We start from the raw sequence: 26,624 nt of genomic DNA, 5'->3' as shown, positions 1-26,624 counted from the left end.
TTAGACATATATTTTGAAGTGTTAACAAACAAACGATATACGTAAGTGTAAACTAAAAAAAGCGAATTTTGAAGAAGAAGAAATATACAAAAAGTGAATCGATCAATATATATATAATATATATTTGACGTCGCTGGTGTCATTGTGATTCAAAAGTTGATATGGCCATGACCGTTAGCACAGCTGCCACTTTGCCGAGAAACGAATTTGTAGCCCGAGCGTTCCAACCTTTTTGTCTCATCGAATCTCTTCCTGTGGCTCTCCCGCTCGCTCTTTCGTTCTGCTGTAGACCTAACCGAACGAGCCCATTTTTGGTCCACACGTTTGCGGACGCGCGCACACGTGTGCGTCCGTAAGACGCGGAGGACGTCTCTGCGGACAAACCGATTTGGGTCCGCAAAAACGGATCGCATCTTTTTAAAAACATACTTGAGGATGCCGAAGAAGCATCCGCAATTTCCGCCTGATGGTGCACAGGTGCACACGTGTGCGTGCATTCTTTTGTCGGTACGTCGCGTTAATAACGACCCTCTTTCCGCACCGCGTGGTCACGCAATGACAAATCCAATAAATCATAAAATAAACCGTGCGTTTAGCGCTCTGCGTTGTTGCGTAAAATGCGGCCGAAAAATTTTTTCCTTCTCTATAAAAAGACATAAAATTATTCTTTTTCGCCGATATTTTTCATAGGTACTTGAATTGCATCGCGCGAGAATGACGACGAAAATAGAGATGAAAGATGTACCCTAATAAAATATCGCGGAATATACAATAATGCGCTTAAAAATTGCGTGACACCAAAATTACTTCTCCTTAATAAAATTTTGATAAATTTTTATCATCTCCCCGTAAGATTATCGGTTATTTTCTTCATTGCGCCCTTCCAATCGGCGGCACAGCCGCGTCGTCCCTTAAATGAAGCTGTCATATAGTCCTGGATGAATTGCACCTCTGCTGCACAAACCGGGCGCAATGAGGGCGGCGGCGGCGAAACATGGCCGTTCACGAGCGCATAATCGTGGCGCATGCAAAGTCACGCGACCGGTCGGCTACGGCGCGCGAGATTGCGCGAGTCTGCAATTTCGTTTGCGCCCTCTTCCCCCGACACCTGTTGTCGAAGTATACATCGCTCGACGAACTCCCTATGCTAAGTTCCGGACGCGGCAAAAAGTCGGCCAGTCGGCTCGTTGCTGGCTGAAGAGCCCCAGGGGCTATCGGAAGCGGCACGGGGCGATCGAAAGAGAGGAGGAAACAGGGGGACTGCAGACTATAGACGTTCTGCCGATGCATCTCCCTTGTTTCTCCCTCTTTCCGATTCTCTATGTCTTCGCCAAAGCATCGGCTCAATGGGGGGAAGATGATTACGAGCGCGTCTTTTTAACACAAAAGGCTCGAAAACCAACACCGAAGTATGAAGGGAGCGTGCGGCGCGCCCTGTAATCGACGACGTCCCAGACCCGGGCTCTCCCCCTCTTCGTGATGAGACAACCATTTTCAAAATTGCGATAGTCTCTTGCAAATAAGGCGAGAGAGACGGCGGGTTCCCCTCAGTCGGACGTTGTAGGTAACCGAGGGCCTCCTCTCGTGGCCGAGTTATTATTTGTTTTTGCCTCGGGGGACCATCACGGTACTTATCGAGTCACCGTTCGCTTCAGCTGCAACGGAACGTTACGCCCCAGTCTCGAAGAAAACAAGACAAATAGACCCTCCTCATACTGTCCTCACATTGCCGCAAAATCGTGTAGAAGTCATTTTTTTCAGGTACAAGGGAGTACGACAATCCATTTTTTTTGGATTGTAAAAAGAAGGAGAAGCTTTGATCGATACGTTGCTATTAAAATAATTTCTGAATATTTTTTCACGAGAATTAAAGGCCGTATAAAATAAGTGCATAATTTATAATATAATTTTAATATGTAAACAATTATATGTTCCACAATGTCTCTACTAGTCTCTATGAATACTGAATCTGACGGCTCGTTACGTCGTTAAGAATTGTGCTCTTCATCAGGAATTTCCGAGAATCATGCAAGATCTTTCTTTGGTCGTTTACTTCGCCAGGCAACTTAGAACTTGTCGAATCTTAGGTTGTTCAAACCACTGGTTATGATACATCGCTCAAACTACTACTAGAGAGGCACGAAAAAGGAAAAAACAAACTAAGGCGCGAATCGGGCAAATTGGTGAGGAACCATTCAAGATTCGGATTCGGCTGCAATCTTAGCTTCAGGGTACCGGCGCGGCGGCTCACGGGCGATAATTGATATCACCTGCCATGTAAATATCGGGTATCGTCGCTTGCCGAACCTGTCGGCGGAAAAAGGACCAGGGCAGGAGGAATCGCCAAGTGCAACCGCCGGTGAGATAATTACGTGTTGGTTTTAGAAAAGGGGGAAGCACCGGTTAATTCCACGCTTCGTGGTCCGTGCAAAAAACCGCCTGCGGCTACGAGTTCTTCTGTGTTGAAATTAGGCGACGCGCGTATTGTGTGAGAATCTCAGCTCGAACTGAAGCAGATCAAGATCTAGGATTTAATGGAATTGATTTGAGCTTCTGCTAAAATATCCAGCTGAAAATTTCAATTTGTGTTTTAATTTTAATTTTTATATAATACATATCCTAATGATGTGCATTATATATTTCATATTCTAATTATGTGTATTTCATATTAAATTGTTATCGCATTTAAATACAATGTTGGCATATTTTTTTATCGCAGAGAGTCTTCTATCCAATGTTATTTTATTGTTTATTAGAAATCATCTCCCTGCGATCTTGCAGAATTATACAGCACGATCAAACAATCATGAAGCTAGTCGATGATTTGTATAGGTCTAATCAAGGAGATCGTGCGAACGCCTACCATTTAATATTCGGTGTTCATATGTTGCGCGTAACACCTTGCCGTGAGTCGTTTAACACCTCGGATGCCATACGGTTTAAGACGGTTTGCGTATCTCGATCTCGTTTTCAACACCTTCCTTATCGATGATTCCTTTTATATTCGCGTAATGACACGCTTCTCGCAGAATGCCCCTGCGGCAGAGAATGCTGTTGAAAAAGAGGTAGAAAGGAATCGCGGCGTTTGTTTAGCAACACGATAGTTTTAGCAGGGAGCAAAAGGCAAGACGCTCTTTCAATTCATTCCTATACGTGACGTTGCTATACAAGAAGACAAATTTTAATGTCTTTTCACCGGTTCTTCTTAACGATTTATGGAAATAAGAAAAAATGTACATTTCTAACAATTTTTAAATATCACTACATTTATCTGTATCTGACATAGTTTAATTATTTAATTTTAAAGTTATTTAAACGTGTAAATTATTTTTAATATCAAATTACATATATAATATTTTATCTTTTTGTATACACGAACATTGAAAAATAATATATATATATATATATATATATATATATATATAAATTATAAATTAAATAATTCTAGTATATCTTTTCTTCAGGAAACTCAACTAATTTCCTTTTATGCAGTATAGAGTAATTGAATGACGATGGAATGCTCGAATCATTTCGTCATTTTATAGCTTTTGCTGCTTTATTCGATCCTTCGTTAAGATTAGACATTTCGATAATTAGGTAAGCGTCCTTATACCGCGATGATCTATAATTAAACGCTATAAAAACGGATTTTGGAAGACGTTTCTAAAAAGCTTCGGAACGATTTCATCTCACACTCACGCTTCCGCGTATCGAAATCGTCGATCGATCCCATGTCAAACGAACGCGGTTTAACGCGTACGTAGAAAACGGTCGAGCGAAGAAAAATCTCTGTTCGAAGGCAGACGTCATGGCTGTCACTTTTGATTTGGGTCTGAAATGGCCGATTCAAAGCATCGATAACGAAAATGTTTGAACGGCGACCTATAATTAACGATATTAAAAGTAAATTTGCATCGTGCGGCGAAGGAGGAGCGAGCGGCCGCATTATGCATTCCCGACCAGTCTTGTGCCACCGTCTTATATGATAAGCTGTAATTAAATTGATCGACTCGCGGGATGCGAGCAATGTGCGAGATGCTGTCGAGAATATGCATTAACTCCAAAGATCGAAGGTCATCGGAGGGTGGAGTGATGACTACGTCACGAAGCAGCGGCTAATGTAATTATCGGATCTGTAAAGATCCGCTATATACTGACGCGAATTGTGTGTACTTTAGATCGATATTCTTTCCGTGAGAGTGTATCGACCAGTCAAAGTTGCGAGGCAGCTCATTTATGCTTCTTCAACATTATATTGCGGATCGAATAGCCGACATTTTATTGGTTCGGTCGGGCTCTTCGAAAGAATTAAGGAGCAACAGCGAGAAGGTATGTTATAAAATTTATGTCGCTGGTCTCGACATGCTCGCTCGTTAGTCGCCTGGTACATTAATGATCATCCGTAAAACATAGTCCTTCGAGTCAAAAACAACGATCGAGGTCGGCCTTCGTTATCCCTTGAAACAAATGGCACCGAAACTGTTTCGTTCCGAAGTGTCTGTTTCCGAGCTTCAGAAAAGTATCGACAACTCTTTACTTTTTTCTGTTTTTCTTTCTTTCACGTTTACGTCATTTCGTATGCAAAGAGGGCAATCAAGGAAAACATATCTATAAAAAATCGTGAGTTTACTCTATTATGACTATCTAATTAATTCCTATGTGTTTTCGGACACTTTCCATGCAAAATGTTCCTCTCTTTATGACTCCTCATGAGACATAAATAATCTGATAAAATATATTTAAGCATCGTCGCGCCCTTCTCTCTTTCTATCTCCTTTTTTCTACTTTGAATATTATTATTATGAAAAAAAAAAAAAACTCTGCTGTAGAAGCAGTGGGGACGCGCCATAATGGAAGCATCCCGGCTTCTTTTTCTTTCCAAACCTCATGCATATTCATAGTTAATGGGAGCATTCTTAGAAGATCGAATGAGATCGAATCGTCGTTTGTCTCGCCATGCGTTCGATTAAAAACGCAAAAAGGTGCCTTCTACTATTCTTATGGATATCGCGCGCCAATTTATCGCCAGCATAAAACACGACGTGTGTCGGAGCCTTCGGATTGAATTAGATCATCCACTAAACAAAGTGAGATACTTTCTTTAAGTTCAAGCTGCTGCTTCGATATACGACTCTTGGCACACTCTCTTGTTCACCGGCATCGATTTACACGCATTCCTCTTAACGAAGAGCTACGACGACGTTCATCTCGCTCGCGAGATCTCGCACGTGACAAAAGAACATTCTCATCTTTCCCTTATAATGTGCTGGCCACGTCGTGTCGGAACTTGAAGCGTCGTTCATCGGCAAACGTGTTCTCTCGCATCTATCGGCTGACTTTATCGCGCAATATTGCGAAATATATGAAACCGCGTAGATGAAGATGTAGTCGAGATCGCGAATTCGCATAAAATTAGCATTCTCTAGCGGAGAGTATGTAACTTTCCACAGAGCGTGTAGGGTATCGAAGATACACAACCTGGCTCACGTGGAATAATAAGGAATATCCTCTCTCGATTCCGCGAATATCGAGTGTGCAAGATTTCATAACACGAAGAACGAGCAATATTGTGTTTCGCTCGCTCGCGATCGCACATTATTCATACATACGGCTCCTTATTAATAATGCAAATATCAGCGCCCGTAATGTATTATTGATGCGACGCGATAATAAGCCATTAATCAATATTAATTAAATCCATTGCGTTGGGGAACACAACACACTCGGATCGGTTAATTTATGCCCGTTGGAGCTTTGTTCATGAACCGCTCTCATCGCGGAGTGGGGGAGAGAGCGTTTCTATACCTGCGGTTTTAGACCTCGCCGCTTACCTGTTACCTCCGGGACACGTGACACACGCGAGTGGCACGCGCGGCGCGCGCTCACCTCTTGCCGATGGTAGAACCAGTTCTCCACGGAATAGAAATAACGTTCTCTCTTTCCTTCGTTTACCGTTGGTACATCTCGAATGTATATTACGGAGTTTAATGTACTTTCCAACTGTTTCGTCTCGAATTACCGAGCTCATTTACTTGAAATAAAGGAGGAAGCAGTCGTAAATGTAAAATCTTGTAGTATTCTATATTTAGAATTTAATTAAAATGAAAATATTTTTGTATGGAAAGAATAATGAAGATAAGAAATATATTGTATTTAACAATAATTTATTAATATTGTGATAATATTTAAGATTGAATGCAGCGTTTAGAAGTTAAAAAACGGTCTAAAATAAAAATTTATATATTCATCTTCTCAGCGGCATATAATGAAGGATCATACAATAATAACGGAACTGTAATTATTGATTTCATCTTGCGAGGAGACGAGATGAACGGACATAAATCAACGAAGTCGAGACATCGCGGCGATATATAAACATTTCTTTGCGATTATATGATGGCAGCGAACATTATTTCATTTGAAAGAGACTCTCCTTTCTCTTTATTCACATTCTCCTCATTTATACTTCGTGCAATTCTCTTCATTGTATAGCATTTGACGATTTTTCAAAATTTATTTGATTTAGCTCCGACTAATGTAAATAAACATAGTTCCATATGCAGTTTCATATATTCACTTATTTTCAAAGGGCAGTGTTTGTATTTCTTCGAGTTTCATCTTTCTGGTCGCAGATAGCTATCAATAATGACGAGAAAATATTTTCCGAAGGTAGTCGGACGCGATTTGAAAATATTATCGGATTTCTTTTCAGATAAAATGCAGTTCGACGAAATTCAAAAAGTTTCGGGACAAACATCGTGACCCCATCGCGTGGCTATAGCGAGAGAATATTCGTAAGAATTGTGATCATTGTTCCGTCACTTAGTTCTCACAATGGACCCGGAGATCTTCAATAGGACACCTATTTTCAAATAATTCCATAGGAAGAGGAAGAAAGAATATCTCCACTTTGGTTATTTTTTTTCATATTTGTATTTGAATATTCTATGTATATGCAAATAACGATCGATCGCAAGATGCGAATAAAAAAACTATTATTATAGTTATCCTTACGTATTTTATTTCTAAATTTTTTACTAGTTTATTTAAAAAAAATTAATAAAAATATTTTTTGGATATGAACACTAATTTTAAACGGAGAGTGTAAAAGAATATTTCACAAATATTAAAAAAAATCGGAATTACGTTATGCATGTTATGCAATTGATAATAGAGCATTTCCCAGCTCCTTCCCATTATCTTATTATTTTCTAAAGCTACATTTTGCGAAAAGAGCAAGAAAACTAAAGATAGATGAAATTATCTCGCCCCACTGTACTATGATCAAGAAGTAATGCAAGACGGAGTAATTCAAGATTAATCTCATCGATCAGAGGTCGATCAAGTTTCATAGTGTTGCGTCGCGTCGACGTATCTCACGTGTAAGATACGTGCGTCTGTTGCCAATTCCATTAGCGTAATTCTCGTTTGTTTCGTCCCGATCGAGAGATTCCTTCAACGCCTGCGAAACAATCCTGACAACCCACACACACCCGCTTCGGTACGAATGAAATCCATTGTCGAGCGGTCATGTACTACGAGATTGAAGGTTATTATTGTTTAATACGGTCAATAAAATTGCATTATGATACTACATCCACGTAATACTAAGGTTCCACGGGGTCTTGGGTCGTGCCAGAGGTTCTCACCGGAGTGGACAGAATATACTTATAACCTTTTTCACTTTATTATATATAATAAATGGATATTATACCATAGAATTCGCATCTAGTGACCTCACAATAATTATTATATGGCAATGGAGAAATTTAAAAAGTATCTACACGAAGTTTTCATGACTTTTCGTGTTGACAGAAATATTTAATTCCATAAGGGTTAAAATCTGGGACTGATGAAAAAAAAATTAAACCTCATGTACGTTTGTTTCGAGAAAGGAGAACTTGTCATGTCTTTTCTTTTTCATTCACCTTCGCAAAAAATAATGGTGAGCGCCTCTGCGGTCCGTCCTGCGGCGCTCTTGCAGCGAGACCGATCGTGCTTCAAAATAATCAAGATCACATTGGTCTGTCCCGGATCAAAAACATTAATTTTAAATTATCGAGATGGCACCGGGGTCCGTACTATGGCGGGTAACATACTGCGATCCCGAAGGCGCTGGCTGCGATCGAGGCGATCAATGGCACCGCTCTCACCGTGAGAGAGATTGGGCTGGAGACCGTGATTGCCGGTACATAAATATCAAAAAAAGAAACGGGGTTGATACGGCAAAGAGAGAGGGAGGACTCGAAGAGAGAGAGAGAGAGAGAAAGAGAGAGGAGGAAAGGCTTTACTTTCAGAGAGCGAATGCTCCGCTTTTGATATATTTTCCCTTTGATTGGAAAATCCATGCGGTAGCGTTTTCCGCACAAATTACATGGTTGTGATAAATTTTTATACAATTCCTCAATCGTTAACGCTTGGATTCACGAGTTAATATTTCCGAGAGAAAGTAAATCGATTTATATATATACAGTTGCGAGGAAAAAAGTACACGATAATTCTTTATCTTTTTTATTCGTTGACACTTTCTATTGATGAAGAAGATTTATTCATCAAAATATTTTCTCTCTCTCTCTCTCTCTCTCTCTCTCTCTTTTCCTCTCTGCAAAAAGTATAGATTTAAAATTAGATTGCTTTAAATTGAAACAGATCAATTTTAAAATAAAAATATCAGTTCTCTACCAAGTAATAAATATTGCTTATAATGTGTTAGTAATAAATATTGCTTATAATAGTGTTTCACACATTTAATCTGCGTATTCTCCAATCGCTTTATTCTATCTTGATGATGATATATGCATATATGCTATGGTGACTTTGGACATTGTAAGGCGATATTGGAACAATGTTCGCATCGACTAACACTATATTAACAAAGCAAACAGCGAGCCGAAGATGCAGGACCTGTGAATAACCAAGCTTATCTCGTCGAAGCAATTACCGATGGGTAGGGACGAAATTAAAGATGCATATCGGCCGACATCTGCTTAGCACCATCAAATTAACACTTGTTTCAGCCGTCAATTAAACGATCGTTCGATAACGTCCTACTAATTTTACACTGTGGTTCAGGTAGAAACTTTACAGCTCGATTTCTTTGGTCTCTCGAAAGATATAATGACACAACTTTGTAATATATGCAGGTGTATATATTATAGAAAATTAATTATTCCAACCAAAATTTGTTACCTAAAATACAAAACTTTTACCTTTACAAAAAGATATTTTGTTGTACATACATATATGTATAATGGAGTTGTTAACTTAACACAGAGGTAAATTTTAAAACTTCAAAAATATTCACGAGTCGATTATTGAATTACAATATTTATTTAGTAATTGCATTTAAAATTAACACGATTTGTTAATTAATTCTTACATTCTCAAATCTGCTATATAGAATATATACATGTTTCCTTTTGAATAAATATTAATTTTTGGTGTATGCATAAGAAATATTCAAAAACAGCTGATCGTAATTGAAAACCAAAATAACGTGAATATTTTTGAAGTTTTAAAACTTATTTCTATTAATAATTTAGCACTTTCACCATAAAAATTCGAAATAACATATGTAATAAAAGATGATTATCTTATTTATAGAAATTAGTTAATTATTTAGATGTTTTTAGATATCTACCGTCAAAATATATTTAATGATTATTGTTTTAATGCGTACAAAGAGAGTGCTAAAGGTGTGCTTAAACAACATCGTGGTGATTAAGTATGCAAATGAATTTCTGCGATATTTAATTTGTCGACGCTCGTTAACACTGGCTTAAGACAAATTGTTTGTCTAGCACAAGCAAGCAGAGGCGCGGAGGTATTTCTAATTATTCCGTATGCATAGGTTTAATCAAGGACTCGGTCACGTATCCGTTTGATAAATAGTCTCGGTGGCGAAGGTTGGCGATCCAGACATCGATTCATTCTTGGCAGGTAACCATCGCAAAATAACCATTAATTTGAAAGTTTCGCTCCAAAGTCGCAATTATACGAATTATCGAATTTTGAAGGACGCTTTTGGGTAAGGATCTCTCATTATGACAAATTAATCAGTTTTTTACGATTATTCACATATTCATATTTCTCGGCTTGTTTTTTATCGTTTTTGCGATAAATACATTATTTCATAAAATGTGAAATCCGACAAGAATTATATCGAGCTACAGCTTAAGAAGCAAGAATTTAATCGAGCGAGAGATAGAGAAAGAGAGAAGAGAGAGGAAGAAATTTGCTCCGATGACATTGTGTCGGACTTAAAAAAGAATTCTTTGTAACCGACCTTCCTCCGGTATTAATTGACGTTCTCAACGGCGATAATTCTCAATAAAACCGGTCTCGGATTCTTCCGGAACACTCGCGCGCGGAAGAAGAAGATCCACGCAAGCGTGCGACCTAGTTTCGACGGTGTATCGGTAATTTAAGATCGATAAACCTCGATCTATCGAGCCTATCGTGTTACGCGCGCACAGGTCGCCGTCGCTGTTGGGATTAAAAAATTCAGCCATTCACGGTAATCCTTTCTCGCGCGGCGAAAATAATACGAATGCGGCCGAAACACGACACCGTCGATTGTATATTGAATTTCCTGAATTGGCTTGAATGTGTGCTTGATATTCGATAAAAAAGTGGATTAAAAATATTATATTTCGGGATATTATATGTCTCATCGAACAGACGAGTTGTAGGGTAAACTCTGCATTTGCCCCCTTCCTCTTCTTGCGTTCGATCTGCCTCGCGTTCGCGATGATCTTCGCGGGTTAAGTTCAAAATCCTCTTTGAGAGCTTCTTCACGGTTTTACGTTTCATAAACACGGCGACAAAATGGGGGATAGCAAGGAGATCGAGGAAGAAGAGGAGACGCCAAAAACGAAAGGCTTATCATATTTTTCTGACCATGGGACAAATCCTTAAATCTTGTTTATAAGCAAATTCCACAATACGGAGTGTAAGGGACTTAATGCGACTCCGGACCGATTTCCGTGCGAAAGTCTTCTCTAAAGTGTAATTTACTATGTAAGGATTATGCGGCACAGAATCCATCCACGAGAGATAAAACTCTTTGCCAGAAACGCTTATCGAAAATGTGTTCTATACGCAATCACAATACGTGAATTATATCGACGATTTTATATTAAATAAAAACTGAGAGAGAGAGAGAGAGAGACATCATCTCTTTAAACATTCATAAGATATTTAATAACATATTAGATCACATGAATTAATTAATTAAATAATCATATATTTCCAATTAGAATGTAATTAAATTTTTAAATAATCTGATTGATAAAAACGGACTTTTAAAGATAGTTGCAGTATCTACGATGAGATTTAAGTTTCCAGAAGTGACATTTATTTTGCGAAAAATTTCGATTTTAGCACGTTTCGACGTAGATCACAACGTAGATCGTGATATCGATTGGATACGATTGAGGAAATACCCTCTCAGCAGGGTGCCCTCTGACCAGCGAAGCGTCTTCTAACAGGATTACTATGACGCGATTGTACGCGCGTCAAGGAAATAGAACGGCATTGTGGCATTCGGATATGCGGATCGGGTATAGGCCGGACTAAAAATTAGGAACGTGTTCCTTTCATTTGTATGCTAAATATTTCCTTCGAAGAAGAACATCTGCTAGCTGCTGGTTTCACAAGATTATCAAAAACATCTAGTCTAGAGAAAACGCCCGAGTTTCATTATTAATCATATTTGTATTATAAAAAAGATACACTATATAAAAATAAAAGTGTGTTATATAGATATGTGTATTAGTTAAATATATATGCATCGAGATAAGAGAAAATAAAATCTTTTTTTATCTCGAGTCTAAATATATAAATAACCTCAGGCGGAAGACAGACTGGTAACAGAATAGTTAACGCGAGAACAAACACGAATGCGTTTAAAGGATCCAAAATAATTTTCTCATTTTTCTCGTTGACTTAGGCAATTTATCCATTTCGATCCCCAGCTCCCCCGACAAGGTCCGCAACTAGGCACACAACACGTCGACGCCTACCGCTGTTTAAGGAACACGTTTGCGTCGAGTCATGCGTGCTGTAATAAAGCTGATGTTATTTTTCAGCTATGCTACGTCGATAGAGGGTGATACGAACGACTGTTTCCATATGGTGAAAGAACGACTAAATAGTCTCTTTCCCCAAGATGCAGATAACGAGCGTCTAACACCTCATTTGTCGGTATCTTCCTCTCATTTATAAAAAGGATTGAACAAATTTCTGCGGGATAAAAATATCAACCGGAAATCGTTTGCTATTTATCAAACATATATATAGTTGAGTTTATTTTCATTTAGAAAATCTGCCGATATATTTATTTTATTACATAAAATGTTGAAATGTTTAACCAAAAAATGTAATATATCTTATTAAAATTTTAAATAATTATTTATACTTATTGTTTATCGTAAAACTTTTTTATCTTTTATCATTACTTTGCAGAAATGGGTTTATCAGGACTAAGTGACGTGCGGAATACAAACATATATTTGCTTAATCATCGTCTTATACAAATCTGACCATGTCATGTTCCGTCTCTTGATTAGGATGGATTTCAGGTCTCAGGCAGGGAGTGACTCCGCCACCCACGTATTCAATTTTCCGAAAAGCTCGGATGTTTGGTCCATCGCTGCTCGTGAGTCTCGCAGTTGCACAAAGCCGCGGCATGACGTCCAAGGTGTCCCATCAACAATAGCGGCATACGGCCGTGGAGAGGAAATCCCCACGGTTCGCTCTGCCCGTTGATCCCATCGATTCACGGTTCACTTAGTTCGAGTCTTCTTTCGACATTTGTCGTACAACTCACTCCGATGTTGTTACATAACGATACCATGTCCACGACACGTTAAACCCCACCAGCATACGTTTCTCTCGAAGGCCGTGCTCGATCGTTTATGTTTGTTCAAATTTTATGGATAGTCCGTTTTCTTCTGGAATCTAGTATGTAGCTTGTCGGGGGGGATATTATAGGACATCCTCATATCTCGTCGCGGCCGGGTCTGCCCATAATTATAGTCCCAAACGTGCTAGATATAAATGACAATTTAAACGACGGTGAAGCATAAAAGACTTGCGTGAGATAAATGGATTTATATATCATAAATGCTGTATAATTAGCATTTTAAGAAGGAATAAATTTTTTAAAGATAAATTCTTATAATCTCAATAATATCAAACACAGATTGAATCGCAAGATATTGAAACTATTATTTAAACAACTGATGATATAATTGTTGCATTGAATTTTATGCAATATTTTTAATAAAGCTTCGCAAACTTGTGCTGTCGCGATACGTGCATAATCCGTGACACAAAATATTACGAGAAAGAAATTTGTTCCTCGAGGTCTATTCCACGGTTTATGCTGCTCCGAGCTAGCCCACGTGGAGTCACATGGCAATAACTCTAAAATTTGATTGCAGCAGACATCGGGATAGGCTACCCCCAAGGCAATTGTGGTAATAGGCGCTCAACCCTCGCACCCACGCTCTCCTCTCGCTCTCGAACTCTAAAGTTCGGGCCAGCTCAGCCACCAGCATCACCATCACCACTCTACGTCGTAAATAAAACGAAATTGTTGACCAATACCTTTCGGCTGCTTAAGCGTTAAACAAAGGCCCACGGGATGTCGGAGGCCGTATCTTTGATCTCTGTTTGCCGAGGCATGCATCACCCGCGAGATAATCAGGAATAATTATTTGTTAGATAAATACGATCGCAGCAGGCGATAGCGCGCTAAATTTATGATGGACCGCTTGCCGTTTGTAAATGACGTAGAAGGAGAGCTCGTTCGCGCCGAGCTATGAATATCCTCGCTACTCGTGCGAAGCACGAAAGTTCAGCGTGTAAATTCGTGATACATCGGTCTGGCTGGATTCGCCGTCAAACGACATCGATATCGCAATAGCGCATTAGGTAAACGATTTAATTTGAATACCTAAATTATTCCATCAAGCTTCTTCACATCGAGTGTTACCTCGAATGTCTTTTAAATTGAAAAATAATCACGTGCAAGGAGAAATATTTCCTACGCAAAGTCATGCATCAGTCTAAAACGACTTTAATATCATGCTCTATCTGCACATGAAGCACACGTACATGAGCGCTTGTCGACGCGAGTATGTATGTACGTTGAGTGATAGACATGCCACTTCCCGTGTTCGACTGCTTGCGTAACGCTCGACTAGTCTGAGTAGCCTTTCTCGATCTTCTCGATGATTGAGAGAGGATTGTGCTGCATCTCTACTCGGGATACCCGGCATACCAAGCGAAATCGATGTATCCACATCGCGTGCGTCGACAGAGAGTGATACTCGTGCGGGTATATCTTCAAGCACGGTGGATGTCAAACGAATGTATTCTCGATTCTCACGGACATGTTAGCCATCATAATCCATAACTTTAGCTAGACGCATATCATTTTTTTCAATCACGGCAATAATCTAAATCTTCATTGGATATAGGTAGAAAAAAAAAACAAGAATTAAGTGGGAGAAAAAATGTAAAAATAATTCTTTGATTTAATTTATTCCTCAAGAAATAAATATTCTTGCAATTTCTCGACTCTGTCTCTGTTGAAACCGTATATTCTATCGCGTCGCTATTTTACACCGTGGCCGATTCGGCGTCTGAAAATTTCTAGAGGGGTCCCGGAGTCTACTGCGGTCTGCCGTGTCGTACATCAACGTCTCACGGAAGGTGGGCGGACGTCGCGTCAGCGGCTGACGCCCCGCGAAATTGAATCTAAAGGTCCGAGTGTACCCCTATACACGCCAATCCTCCCCACGAAGCTGCAGGGAGGTCGCAAATCATCACCTCGCTACATTTACAACGTTAGATAGCCCAAGATTACAGTCGTTCCAAGCTCGAGCTATAGAAACACAAGGTGCTTCTCGCGCGCTCTCTCTCTCTCTCTCTCGATCTTTCTTTCTCGACCAGGATATTACAGTACCTTTCGCGAAAGCGATCCCTCGCCGTTCTCGCGGGCTCGTTGCCTACTTAAGCGAAACAATGTGGTCCCTCGGCGATCGGCCGCGCGAGCAACGTCCAGCTCGTAAATTATCTGCCGGCGGGGACTAATGAGCTCGTGATTATAGGGACCGGGGGTAAAAAAGGGCGTTCTCTCCTGCGGATGCGCGACGTTTGTTCATGGTGATATATCTCAGGTTCGTTATTGCTCAAGATGAATACGTGAAAGTGTATCGAGACAATTTTTTCGTGGCCAAGGCAGAACGGATTCGACGGTGTACGATGGGATTCTTGACTCGGGAATGGACCGCGTGCTGAATGCGTCAGACTTGATTAGATTTAACGCAGTGACGTGGGTTCTCTCTCGAAGAGATTCTCGAAATTATTATGGCTGCTCTTTTAAAAAAAAAAAAAAAAAAACAAAGAAACTTGTACATTTTCTCGTCGCTGTCCGACCGATCGTCTTTAAGCCGCTTGTAAGAAATAATAAAACGTATTATTTATAGAATTTTATTGATAGAACGAGAGAAACAGAGCAACGCTCCTTTCGCAAAACTTTCTTACTTGGAAAAATTCAAAAAAATCCACAGTATTACGCGACCTCACATAAAGATCTTTAGACATTATTTACGAAGTAAGACTTGATGATCTCGAGGGGATCAGCCGTATTTCGTTTGCCAATGGGGGATTTGCTTTCTCGGCCGATCAAACAATGCGCCCTGAAGCGCGCCATCAGGGTCTCCGAGTCTCTCGTATTTCTCTTAAAACGACGCGAGCGTTCACGTATGGCAGCAGAAAGGATTGGAGGTGGGTATTCCCTTCCTTTTTGTTCGCGAGGGACTCTGGTCTCGCACGAAATTCCAGACATCTACCTACCTCCCTCGTCATCAACCTTCCCGTGTCCTCGCACGCGGCCCCGCAAAACATGCGCGAGCTCATACGGACTTATCCTCTCTCCGTCGTCTTAAGCCGTTCCCGCGTTTTTACATTCTCGACGAAATCCCTGTAGCTTTGTGCCAGTTTATTACGTTTGCCAACCAAATGATGTCATTAGATATACTTAGGCGGGGCTTTATTGCCGTCTTTTATGCCGGTCGAACGGCTCCCGTGAAACGAACTCGTGTTAAGCGTTCACGACTCATCGGTTATCACGCCGAAATTCGTTCGTCATCTCGCTCACGTTTCTCGGATAGGCGGTATTACAGCTCTTTTTCTCTTATTCTCACGGCTATACGTGAGAACCAGCTGTACATTTTTACTACCTTTATTATTGTTGGATATTTTTGTGGCAACTTTCCATATAAGAAGCCTGTGTACATTTTACAATATATGTCTCTTTGTGAGTTATACATCTCGAATGTGATGAAACTGAGATGTTGATGTGCGAGTTATGAGTTTTAGAAGGACTGAGCTGTCTAATCAATGATCTTTAAAGTCAACCAAATTAAAAAATTAAAATCTCTACATATGATTGAAAAAAATTGCATTAATGCATTTTTATATTGCACAAGATGTTGCAGATTTTTAAATAATATTTATTTAAATATATATAATCTGCATTTTAAATATTCTTAATTAGAAATTACAATAATCTTCATTTATCTGCATTGGAAAACTCTTAAGTTATTCGCAAACTGATATTATGGGGAGAGATAACCTTCATCGAAAGATATTTATATTATATAGAACGATTGAAAGTAAAATAAATCAAGGAAATCGAATCCATCGCCTTATTGATATACATATACACGATACTTTGATTTGACAAGTTAATGGACTTATGGAACAAAAAGTAAAAATTTAATGTGATTTGATAGATTACAATATACTTGTTATTTAAATATTATTGCGCATTTATTAAGAAAAAATAAAGTTTTAAATAATCGCACAAAGTAAATACAAATAAATCAAAATGTTAATAATAAAGTAATGGCATATATAAGTATCTCCAATATTTAATGATGTTAAAAATTGATAGTCTTATTTTTTAGCTGTATTGACATTTTGATCATCAAAATTCATTAAATAGTAAATTTACAAGTGCAAAATAAATTCACAAGAGCAGAATGCCGACCGAATTATCTATTGATGTCTTAAACAAACCTCTACCGGAGATTGTTTTTAGAAGAAAAAATAATGCTCTATTTAAAAAACTAGCGCGAAAGACTCATTTCAACTTTAGAGAAATCGAAGGTTATATAGCAAGATAAATATATTATTTCGTAAATTTTTTCTCATTAATTTGATATAATGATTATATATTTTTTATAATTCATTACTAATTAATTTTATTGCAGCGTTAGCTGTTATACATAGGAAAATAACACAAACTTTGGGTCCTATGACAAGATCGGTGTTTAGAGATGTCTTACATTCTGGTTTGGATTTTACTGAAAATATTCGACACTTGTACATCGATAGGATTTTCGCTGTATTTGACAAGAAAAATGTCTTGCAAGTATGATTAATTAATATAATGTAAGTATTTAAGAATTTCTATTTTATGATAAATCATTACGATTATGCGGTTATGTAGATTCACTTGGAACAATGGATCGAAGGTCTCTCTATAATTCTTCGTGGCAATCTGAACGAAAGGATTCACTTTGTTTTTAATGTAACCTTCATCTTTCTATAATTATGTAAATCTACGTAAATCTATGTAAATTTTTATATTTCGATATGTATGTATATTTTTATCATTGAAATTAATTTAGTGATAAAAAAGAATCGTAAGGATTAAACTGTAATTAGAAACGATTTTTCTAATTATGATAATTACGATATTAAAATATAGATATACGATTTTTGGCATACCAACAAATTGAAAAAGGAGCAAATATTTCCATATATGCGCGGATGCCTGATTAAACTACAGACAGACGACGATCCTGATGAAGGTGTCAAGGTTAATTAATGAACAATATTGTTGATAAGAATTTTGGTTGTCGCTAAGAGATGTGCATTGTTAGTGACACTAATATTCATATTTAATATAAAAATATGATACGCACGAATCAAATAATAGTAAACGAATTATATGACGTTATAGGATTTAATTGATTCGCTGATGAAAAAAGTCGACATCGATCGCGACGGTGTAATATCCGAAGAGGAATTTCACAGGGCCATAAAAGAAAGAAATCCACTGCTGCTAGAATGTATGGGACCAGTGTTCCCATCTAGAGTAGCGCGACAAGCGTTTCTGACCACATTCACGGATCGTCTTGGACAATTTTGACTCGTTTTACGAAACAACTCATCATTTGTATAATTGTGTACTCAACAACTGTCGATCGTGCGATCCTCGTTTTGTAAAACCTGTAATCTTACGTAATAAAGGTACGTACACAATAACCTCGTGAATTTCGATGATATTGCCAAGAGCTATTCAAGCTAGAAACCTAAAAGTACATCTCGATGCAATAGACAGGAAAACGCGTGAAATCAGACAGAAAAGGATCCTCCTTTGGAGCGACGCTCCAATAAGTTTTCGAGGTCGTCGACGTAACATACGGCCTTTATGATTCACCGAACGATGGCAATTGACTCGTCCGTTTTCTTCGCAAACAATCGCTAATGGACCGCGATAATACCTACATCCTAATCGCATCAACCTGCATCCGCGATACGATCGTCAAGCGGGTGAATTGAATCGATCGTGCCCCATGATCGCTCGATCGGCGAGCTTGCGCGATCGTCATAAATCTTATTACTATAATCATCGCGTATAGATGATCGATCCATATATCCGCGTGCTATTTATCATAACGTATCGATCGCGACTGCGTTATTAGTTATATATCGTAAAAATGTTTCATGATAAAATCTGATATGAATCTAAAAGTGCGAAGGAAAAGAGAAAGGAGATCTGTCAAGGATAAATCGGTTGCGTTCTTCTCTTGTAAGAATCTCATGAGGTCCACCTGCTTCGCGATCTCTCTCGATTAATAGAGACCGCTCTCCTGGGATACGAAACAAATATAGACCTTTATTCTTGCGAGGGCGAAACGAACCGTCGTAACCCCACCATCTCCCGCGAATCGCGGTCCCTTACGTGTTACGGAAAAAAAAGAGAAAAATATAATGAATGTTTGAGGGATCCTGCAAACGGACGAATGAACCGATCCGCGTCTCAAGCAGCTATAACAACAAATTAAACGAGAAAGTCTCGAGGCTTTCGTCGGCTCTCGGTCGACGTCTCTCGTTGCCTATGGTCCCGGTTACAATGCGTGGGCGTAGGATATACAGTACCGAGGCGTATGGCAACGCGTATTTCTTCCCTGGTGATGTGGGAGGGGGTGAGTTGAAACGATATTGTGTAAAGAGTATAATAACGTGCGTATGAAAGGCCGGGTCCTTTGTGGGTAGCCGACCGTGTCCTGAAAGGATCTTCCAGGATCTGCTTGCGGGGGTGGCGGGGAACAACGGAGAGAGGGAGGGTTAGGGGCACCAGCTGAGAAAACACGCCCGTGGCGTGTCGACGAAATATTCACGTACATATGCGCACGTCGACGAAAAGGGGCCGGGCTCTGGCGCACCGATCTGATCTGATTTTTGGGAACGATTGTCCCTTAAATTCCTTTAAAGGAGGACGTATTGAACGGAGCAGAGTGTATATTCCACACAGTTTCGAAACACTAAAGGCGGGCGTTTTGTCTCGGCGGATCGGTGTGTCACCATGTTTGGCTACAGAAATTATAGTCGCAATAATCCGACGTATATTAGTACAATAAAAATGTTGACAGTCGAACGCGCGATTCAGGGTAGGAATAAATGTATATATTCAGAGTCGCGGTGATTGCAAATTAGCCATCTCGGGAAATTCAATTCTTTTATACTTGTTTTTCACCCGACGAATTCTACAATCTGTCGCGGGGCGATTTAATTAAGAATAAAATGTCTTTCTTGTTAAAGAGAGAGCTATCGCAACGACTTTAATCAACAAACGACGCAACAATAACGCGGTTGGATATTAAAAATTGCAATTTAAAACAAATCATATCATCTTTCTCGCAAACTCCCTCAACTCATCACGTCTCGTGTAAGAGAGAGAGAGGCGAGGCTCGTTTCGTCTATCGCGTTGACGGAGGCAGAAATTGCGGCGGCAGTATATTACCATGTAATCTAGCCAAGCGATGGCATGTAGGAGCCGCAGAAGCGAATCCGTGAACGATGGAAGCGATGTATGTAATGTGCTTGAATACGAAGCATAAATTATAATCAGCCCTCGGATCTCTCAGACTTGCGGGATAAACGTGATTACAACGGGGACGTGATGAGATTCTAGACGATTCGATTTGCGCGGCACACGCCCACATATCAAAGAAGCCGACGACAGAATCATGAAAATGCCCGGCGAGTCTTTTTCCAGCGATAAATCCGTGAAGAGACGTCTAGCCGACTAATCCGCACCGAGGTCCCAGCGGTTGGATTTGTTAGCCGAATATTAATGTAAGAAGGAGAAGAGCAGGATAATTCCCTCTCTTTCTCTCTTGCGAGAGAAGAGAAAGAAATATGATCGAATTAATTTTTTTTAACTCCTCTAAAGGTGTTACATCTCTCCTCCTACGTATTGAATTATTTAATCGTTCGTATTAACCGAAATATATTAAACTCCGTCGGAATTTAAAGAGGCAGTTATTCAAGAGCGGCAGATGCAAGCAGATACGAATTTACACAGACCTGCCGGCAAGTTTAATTCCCATTCGAGTTCTATTTGCAAACAATGCGCTATAAGAGAGAGAGAAAGAGAAAGACCCTGTAGTAACGTTGTATATCGCGGAGGCACAACGACCGCAAAAAGCATCGAGATTTACAGCGAGTTGTGTATCCCACGCCTGTATACGTAGAGGCGCACGATTTCGCGAAATCGATAAATTTAATTAAAGCACGTGTCGATAACTCCGGATATACGGGGTGCGTGGTGTTCGTGAAAGATGAATGCGAGAGGAATACGACGGGGGTTCCGCGAGCTCGTGGCCGATTGTGTGCGCTTTCCGAATTGCATCCATAAATATCGACGGCGTCGGCGTTATACGGTCTAGAGACCGAGGCCGTTTGCTTGAGCAATGTTTCGTGCGTAGAATGTTCAATGAAGCGCGCGGATGCACGAGCATATACCACGTGTCATCCGGTTGGAACCAACCGCGACATGAGATCATCCGTGCAAGCGCGATATCGCGTCGTTTTCGTGTCGAAACTGCGCCATCCGTTCCAAAACCGGACGGAGAAATTCAGGAAGATTTCCCTAACGAATTCGATGATTCATCTGTCTCCTCGCTTTGACTCACACATCCTATATATATATATATATGTCGTTTTTAAATTTGCGGATCGAAGAATTTCTTCTCGCAATATTGTATCCTAAAAATATATGCTATACTCTATTTAAAAAAAATAATTCTATACTATAAAAATAATTTTGGTTCATTAATTATGGTCATGCCATAATTAATCCAATTCTTGTTCAACCGATCAAGCTGGCGAAATTTTTTTTAACCCGTCGAGAGTTAGTTTACCGGCTTAGCAAACTGAACGAAGGAACGTCAGCGAGCGCAGTGATAGGACCTTTTTGTTTTTTTATTTTATTTTATTTTTTTTTTTGAAGGGAACGATGGGTAACGCCCGCGTTGTGTGCCACGCGACTAGACAGATTTCGGGGAGGGAAAGAAAGCAGACGTCCGTCTTACGTGAACCGAGCGTGAAGCATACGCGTCTTGACGGACGGCGATATTAAATCAACCGGCCCGGCTCTTCCAGCCGTTTGTTTCTCCTTTCAAGCCGGATTCAATTTTCTCCACGACGCCTTGCAAATCGAGGGATATAGCCGCGTGGCCGAAATTTATATACAAATACGACGTCTTCCCAGGAGAGCAGTGGTTATCATTCATTTTTTTTACATTTATATGCAGTTAAACGCTATAAATTTATATTTAACTTTACATATTTTTTGCATTCTAAATTATTTACATTCACTAAAAATCCTCAAAGAGAATGAATATTCTGAATATTTATTTCTGCGTTTAAATACATAAAGATATAACAACCTATTAGAAACTCGTTCTCCGAATCCCTGGAAACCTGTGATAAACAGTATTCTTAAATCTCGCGAGATTTATAGCGGTATTCAGGCAAAAAGCGCAAAATATGTACTTGTTCAAAGTTCAGCTCGACGAGCTCGATTACCTCCAACAGATAGCGACCCAATTAATGGTTGTAAAGAGAGGGGAGATTAATATTAGGTAGAAGGGGAGAAAGGGAGGTCGCTCTTCCAACCTAACGGCCGTAAGATCCGGACAGGCTGTAAGATAATAGCGGCTCGCAGGCTCCGAGAGATCGAGGGATCGTCATAAACTATCTTAAGGTGTCGAGTTTGTCACGGTCATGCGAGACCGAGTTTTCAAAACAGGATTAGGCGTCCGCCAGATCTCAAGAAAGGTGTACGTCGCTCCCTCTTCCTCTCTTTCTCTAGCAATCCTGCGAAACGTGCATCGTCTATTTTTTTTTTCAGTGACGTTCTAGGAGGGCTCCTTTTTCTCGGGGCGTCTTCAGACGCCCGTGCTGCAGACTCGGCGAGGATTATCCACATCCGGTCATTTCTGCTTAATTTTTTTTCGCTTCTTCGACCAACCTCGTGTCTTCATAGAGGCATCGAGAGAGATATCGAGTGGTTTATTGATCTAGTCTATGGGCGTTTACTGAACCGAACGGCTCAATGGCTTTTGCCCATTGTTCGGCTTTCTCTTGAATAATCGTTTCTTTGATCTGATTTCTTCGGGCAGGATTTTTCTTTTTTTTCTTTTTTTCAACTTCCTTCTACGATCTTCGTCCGCAATGAATTTCATAGTGGTTCTAACACGATGGTTCGCTGCTAGAGCCGGGCTAGAGAAATTTCACAAGTAAACGCGATACCTTGACACGAAGGAAGCAATAACATCAGACGTTATGAAGTAGCCAAGGATACGTCGTCGCGTCATGGTAATTTATTTTACAGCTGCATGCTGGGATGAGGAAGGACGACTGCCACTGCCACGACTCGTATCGGCTTGTTTTCCGTCATTTCTCTCGACGTAATCTGACGCTCGCAGGATGCTCCATTATCCTGTCAGGTTACTCACAGGGAAAGCGGGGCGGTTCGCCACGAAGTAGGTCGACCGTTTGGCCACAGAGCTTAAAAACACGCAGGATTAGCATAATCAAGCGGTCGATAGTATAGGAAACATTTTGACTTTACGACGGTTTCTTCGTCGTCGAGAGGAATCCTCTTACGTCATGCCGTCGTTCCAGTTACCTTCTTCTTATTTTTCTACTTTGCTTATTTTAGTAACGATCCAATCTTCGGAGCAACCTCCCCGGAGAGTTTCTTCGAGACTCTTTCCGAACAAGTCTCGTGCCGATCGTAAATATCCTGCGGTGCAGAGGTCAATGCGGTTGGTCCCGAGTTTCTCCGCTCGGGTATAAAAATATCGGGTCGCCGAATTATACCGGTGTTCTCTCTCTCTCTCTCTCTCTCTCTCTCTCTCTCTCTCTCTCTCTCTCTCTTTCTTTCTGACTAAGGAAACGAATGTCTCTAATTATTCCCGTGGGAGCTCTTACTCAGATGGCGGCAGGGCACGAGTAATGCGCTTAATCGCGGCCACCTGTGTTTTCGCTTCCGCGAACGCGCTCCGCCTTCATCGAAAGCTCGCGCGCGCGCGCGCGATAAAATACGGGAGGAAACCGAGTTTATTTATCAAGCTGACGTGCGCCATCCCTCACGCTAAATACCAGAAGTGCGTTCATTATTCCCGTTGCGCGTCTGCTATCTCCCGGATCCGGGATGAAGCCGTGGCGTACCGTGCGCGATAATTACGTTCCGGAGAACTCTCTGGGATCTAGAACGGGTTTACTTCGATAATAGCTGGTTCTCTCGCAACGGAGATGTCGTGGATTACGCCCTGCCATTTCTATCGTACTCGACGTCTGATGAAAACGAACAAAGTTACGTAAATTGCTCGATGTCTCGGATCTTCGTTCTTCGTAACCCCACGTCGGAACCAGTCACATCGTATAAGGATGACACTTTGTAATTAGGTATTTCCAAAGTGGCGCTTTAGCGGGAAAAATATAGCTTTACGCGTCAAGTTGCGAAGAGAATTGACGGCATCAAAGATTAAACGAGATTCGTTTACAACTACCTATTTCCTTCTTAGCTCGATATACACTTCAGGTAAGATGAAACTTATTTATCCGTATGAAACTAAAAGGAATAAAATATTCATTCTGCGCATTCTTCACGATCGGCCCGTAAATTGAAATCGTGAAAGTATGCCAAGTTCCTCGATTCAATTCCAGTACCCAGAATTTGCAGTCACGCGCTATTTATAACACTGTCGTGTACTAAAGGAGTTCCATTTCGTTCGCTCCTCTTTCCTGCCACTTTCTCACGAGAGAGTCTAATTGGCCCCACTGACCCTTACAGCTGACCACAAATGCGCAGATGCAACCGTTTCGATCCGTGCGGACGATGACGGGGACAATCGTAGGAGGGCGTAATTTTTCATCTTAATGACGGATGACCACCGGTTGCGCGGTCTCTCCTTTTTTTCCTCCTCGTTGTCGTTTTGAATGTCGGCGTGGCACCCTTTGAATTCTCCCTTCTGTGACGTGGTCACACCTTCTTGATGCCTCTTTCTTTGACGACGCGCGTTCAGCGTGCTAATGATGCGGGCGATTTGCATATCAATCGCGATTGACCAATCTTCGTTATAACTCGTAATGGTTCACGGTGTCGTCGCTTGTGTGTAAAAAGTCACTGCTTCTCATTCGCTCTCTGGAATCTGTATCGAGATTACTGCTCGCGAAATCGAGCGTCGCGGCTTAATTATTATTCGCTCGAGATGGGAATCATTCCGAATACGACGTGGTCCGTGATGAGTGCCGCGATTAAAGATCGCTGGCGATACGATAATTCGTAATTGGAATACAAATTACACGAGTTTCTCGCTTGCGACTTATTTAAATTCTGATAAGTTGCGTGATGGATGGTGTTCATTGAAAAAACAAATTTCACTTCAAGTTGATGAAAGCGCGGGTCCATACGAAATGCATTGGATTAATTAAAATTTAATTATAGTATTTAAGCGCAATGATATTCTTGACAGATATCGTTCAAGGATATTATTGTGCAAACATGTTATAAATACTAAATCATAGCCGGTTCGTATCGTTAGAATGCTGTATTTTTTTTAAATGAATTCGTGTATGAATTCTTTGATGAAGTTTTAATTTGCACGTCATTATACGATATACATCGTTTTCTTCAATCCTGATGCCATCGAGAAGGCATCGGAATATTGTTATTTTCGCCGACTAATGCGACAGATGTCTAGTCGTTAGTAAAGCATTATGCGAGTGTCGTCACGCGTCTTCAGATTTAGATTCCGTTTATTCTTCAAGTTCGACCAGCCTCCAAATGTCACAATACGCGACATCGTTTGCAGATATTTCTATTGTCATCATCGGCTTTCCCGACATATATCGGAGAAGTGATGCACGAAATTTAAAATCCCTTGAAACGAATTTTGAAAACGAAAATAGCTTTCACTATAAGTACATTGACATCCAATATATTTTGGAAACATTTTCTGTGATGAGTCATCCGATATGCGATGACATTTACAAATGTTCTTTGACCTTTACATTCGCACGTGCATCGTCATCAAAATTCATTGAAATAAATTTAAAGATATATATGTACAATTTACAGATAGAGATATAATGGAACGAGATAAAGCATCGTTTCATCGAAAATCGTCATGAATGAAGCGATGTACGGCAGCGTATTCGTTTATTGCTCGAATCTCGTTGGTTTTGTATTAACTTCTGACCTCCTCGGAGGCACATCGAGCCGTCGGCACGGAAATGATCGATAATTATTATTACTTACGCCAAGAGTATACACGAGTTGCCGGATATCGGGACTGGCGGAAGGGGAGATATCATTAGGGGATCGATTAAGCCGCATCGAGATGAAGGAAGGGGAACTCTCGCATATTCGCCAGCAACAAGCGCGGCTCGCCTCCGAGCGATCCCTCGCATATCGTGCGAATTACTTGATTACAGCGGCCGATCAATCGAGCGGACTTATTGAGGGCTCGTTATTTAGCGGGCATCACTGTGACGAGTTCGCGCCGCCGGTAGTTACTGGAAATTACGCGCGTTTCAATTTCTCCAACAACGATGAATCGCTGATAGCCTCCTACTTAACGGCGGGATATCTGTTCTGTCTGGCCTGGTATATTGACCGGCGCTTTATCTCCGGATAGTTTGCTAAAGAATACACGCGCTTCTGCGGAGAACGACGTTTTGCATATATTATTTTTCATTATCCAATCAATTTTCAGAAGATAAGCATCAAAGGCCCGGGATTGTCCGCTTTGTTTAATGATATGATTAAAAGAAGTCGATCTCTTCTCAATGCATATAATATTCATTATGTATGTATAATAATAATATCAATAATAATAATGATCATTTCATTAAGTGTAACAAGATAAGTAACATATACGTATAGTAGTTGGTAATGCATAAAAAGTAGCTATTATATGTATACACAATAGTTACCGTAATATAGCGTATTACATTCATCG

The 26,624-nt window shown here is 40.3% G+C and overlaps 1 protein-coding gene across 1 annotated transcript; it reads left to right on the top strand.

The window, feature by feature from the left end:
• Nucleotides 1-17,057: 17,057 nt before the first annotated feature.
• Nucleotides 17,058-18,308, top strand: LOC114932618 (calaxin). The gene is made up of 5 exons (XM_029304905.2): nucleotides 17,058-17,184; nucleotides 17,289-17,449; nucleotides 17,528-17,608; nucleotides 17,789-17,899; nucleotides 18,044-18,308. Exons 1-5 carry the CDS (start codon nucleotides 17,058-17,060, stop codon nucleotides 18,230-18,232), a joined length of 669 nt encoding a protein of 222 aa, XP_029160738.2. The 3' UTR covers nucleotides 18,233-18,308.
• The last annotated feature ends 8,316 nt before the right edge of the window (nucleotides 18,309-26,624 follow it).

The sequence above is a fragment of the Nylanderia fulva genome, unplaced genomic scaffold (genome assembly GCF_048542155.1).
Source record: "Nylanderia fulva isolate GAGA-0341 unplaced genomic scaffold, ASM4854215v1 Scaffold13, whole genome shotgun sequence".
Classification (NCBI taxonomy): domain Eukaryota; kingdom Metazoa; phylum Arthropoda; class Insecta; order Hymenoptera; family Formicidae; genus Nylanderia; species Nylanderia fulva.
The sequence above is the reverse complement of the archived record's forward strand: the minus strand, read 5'-3'. Positions and strand labels throughout refer to the sequence as shown.

Excerpts from the sequence above, each read along its gene's own strand:
- LOC114932618 (XM_029304905.2), top strand. The coding sequence starts at position 17,058 with ATGCCGACCGAATTATCTATTGATGTCTTAAACAAACCTCTACCGGAG. Across the intron at positions 17,609-17,788 it reads GGATTCACTTTGTTTTTAAT|ATATACGATTTTTGGCATAC; the intron begins GTAACCTTCATC and ends ATTAAAATATAG. Across the intron at positions 17,900-18,043 it reads ATCCTGATGAAGGTGTCAAG|GATTTAATTGATTCGCTGAT; the intron begins GTTAATTAATGA and ends ATGACGTTATAG.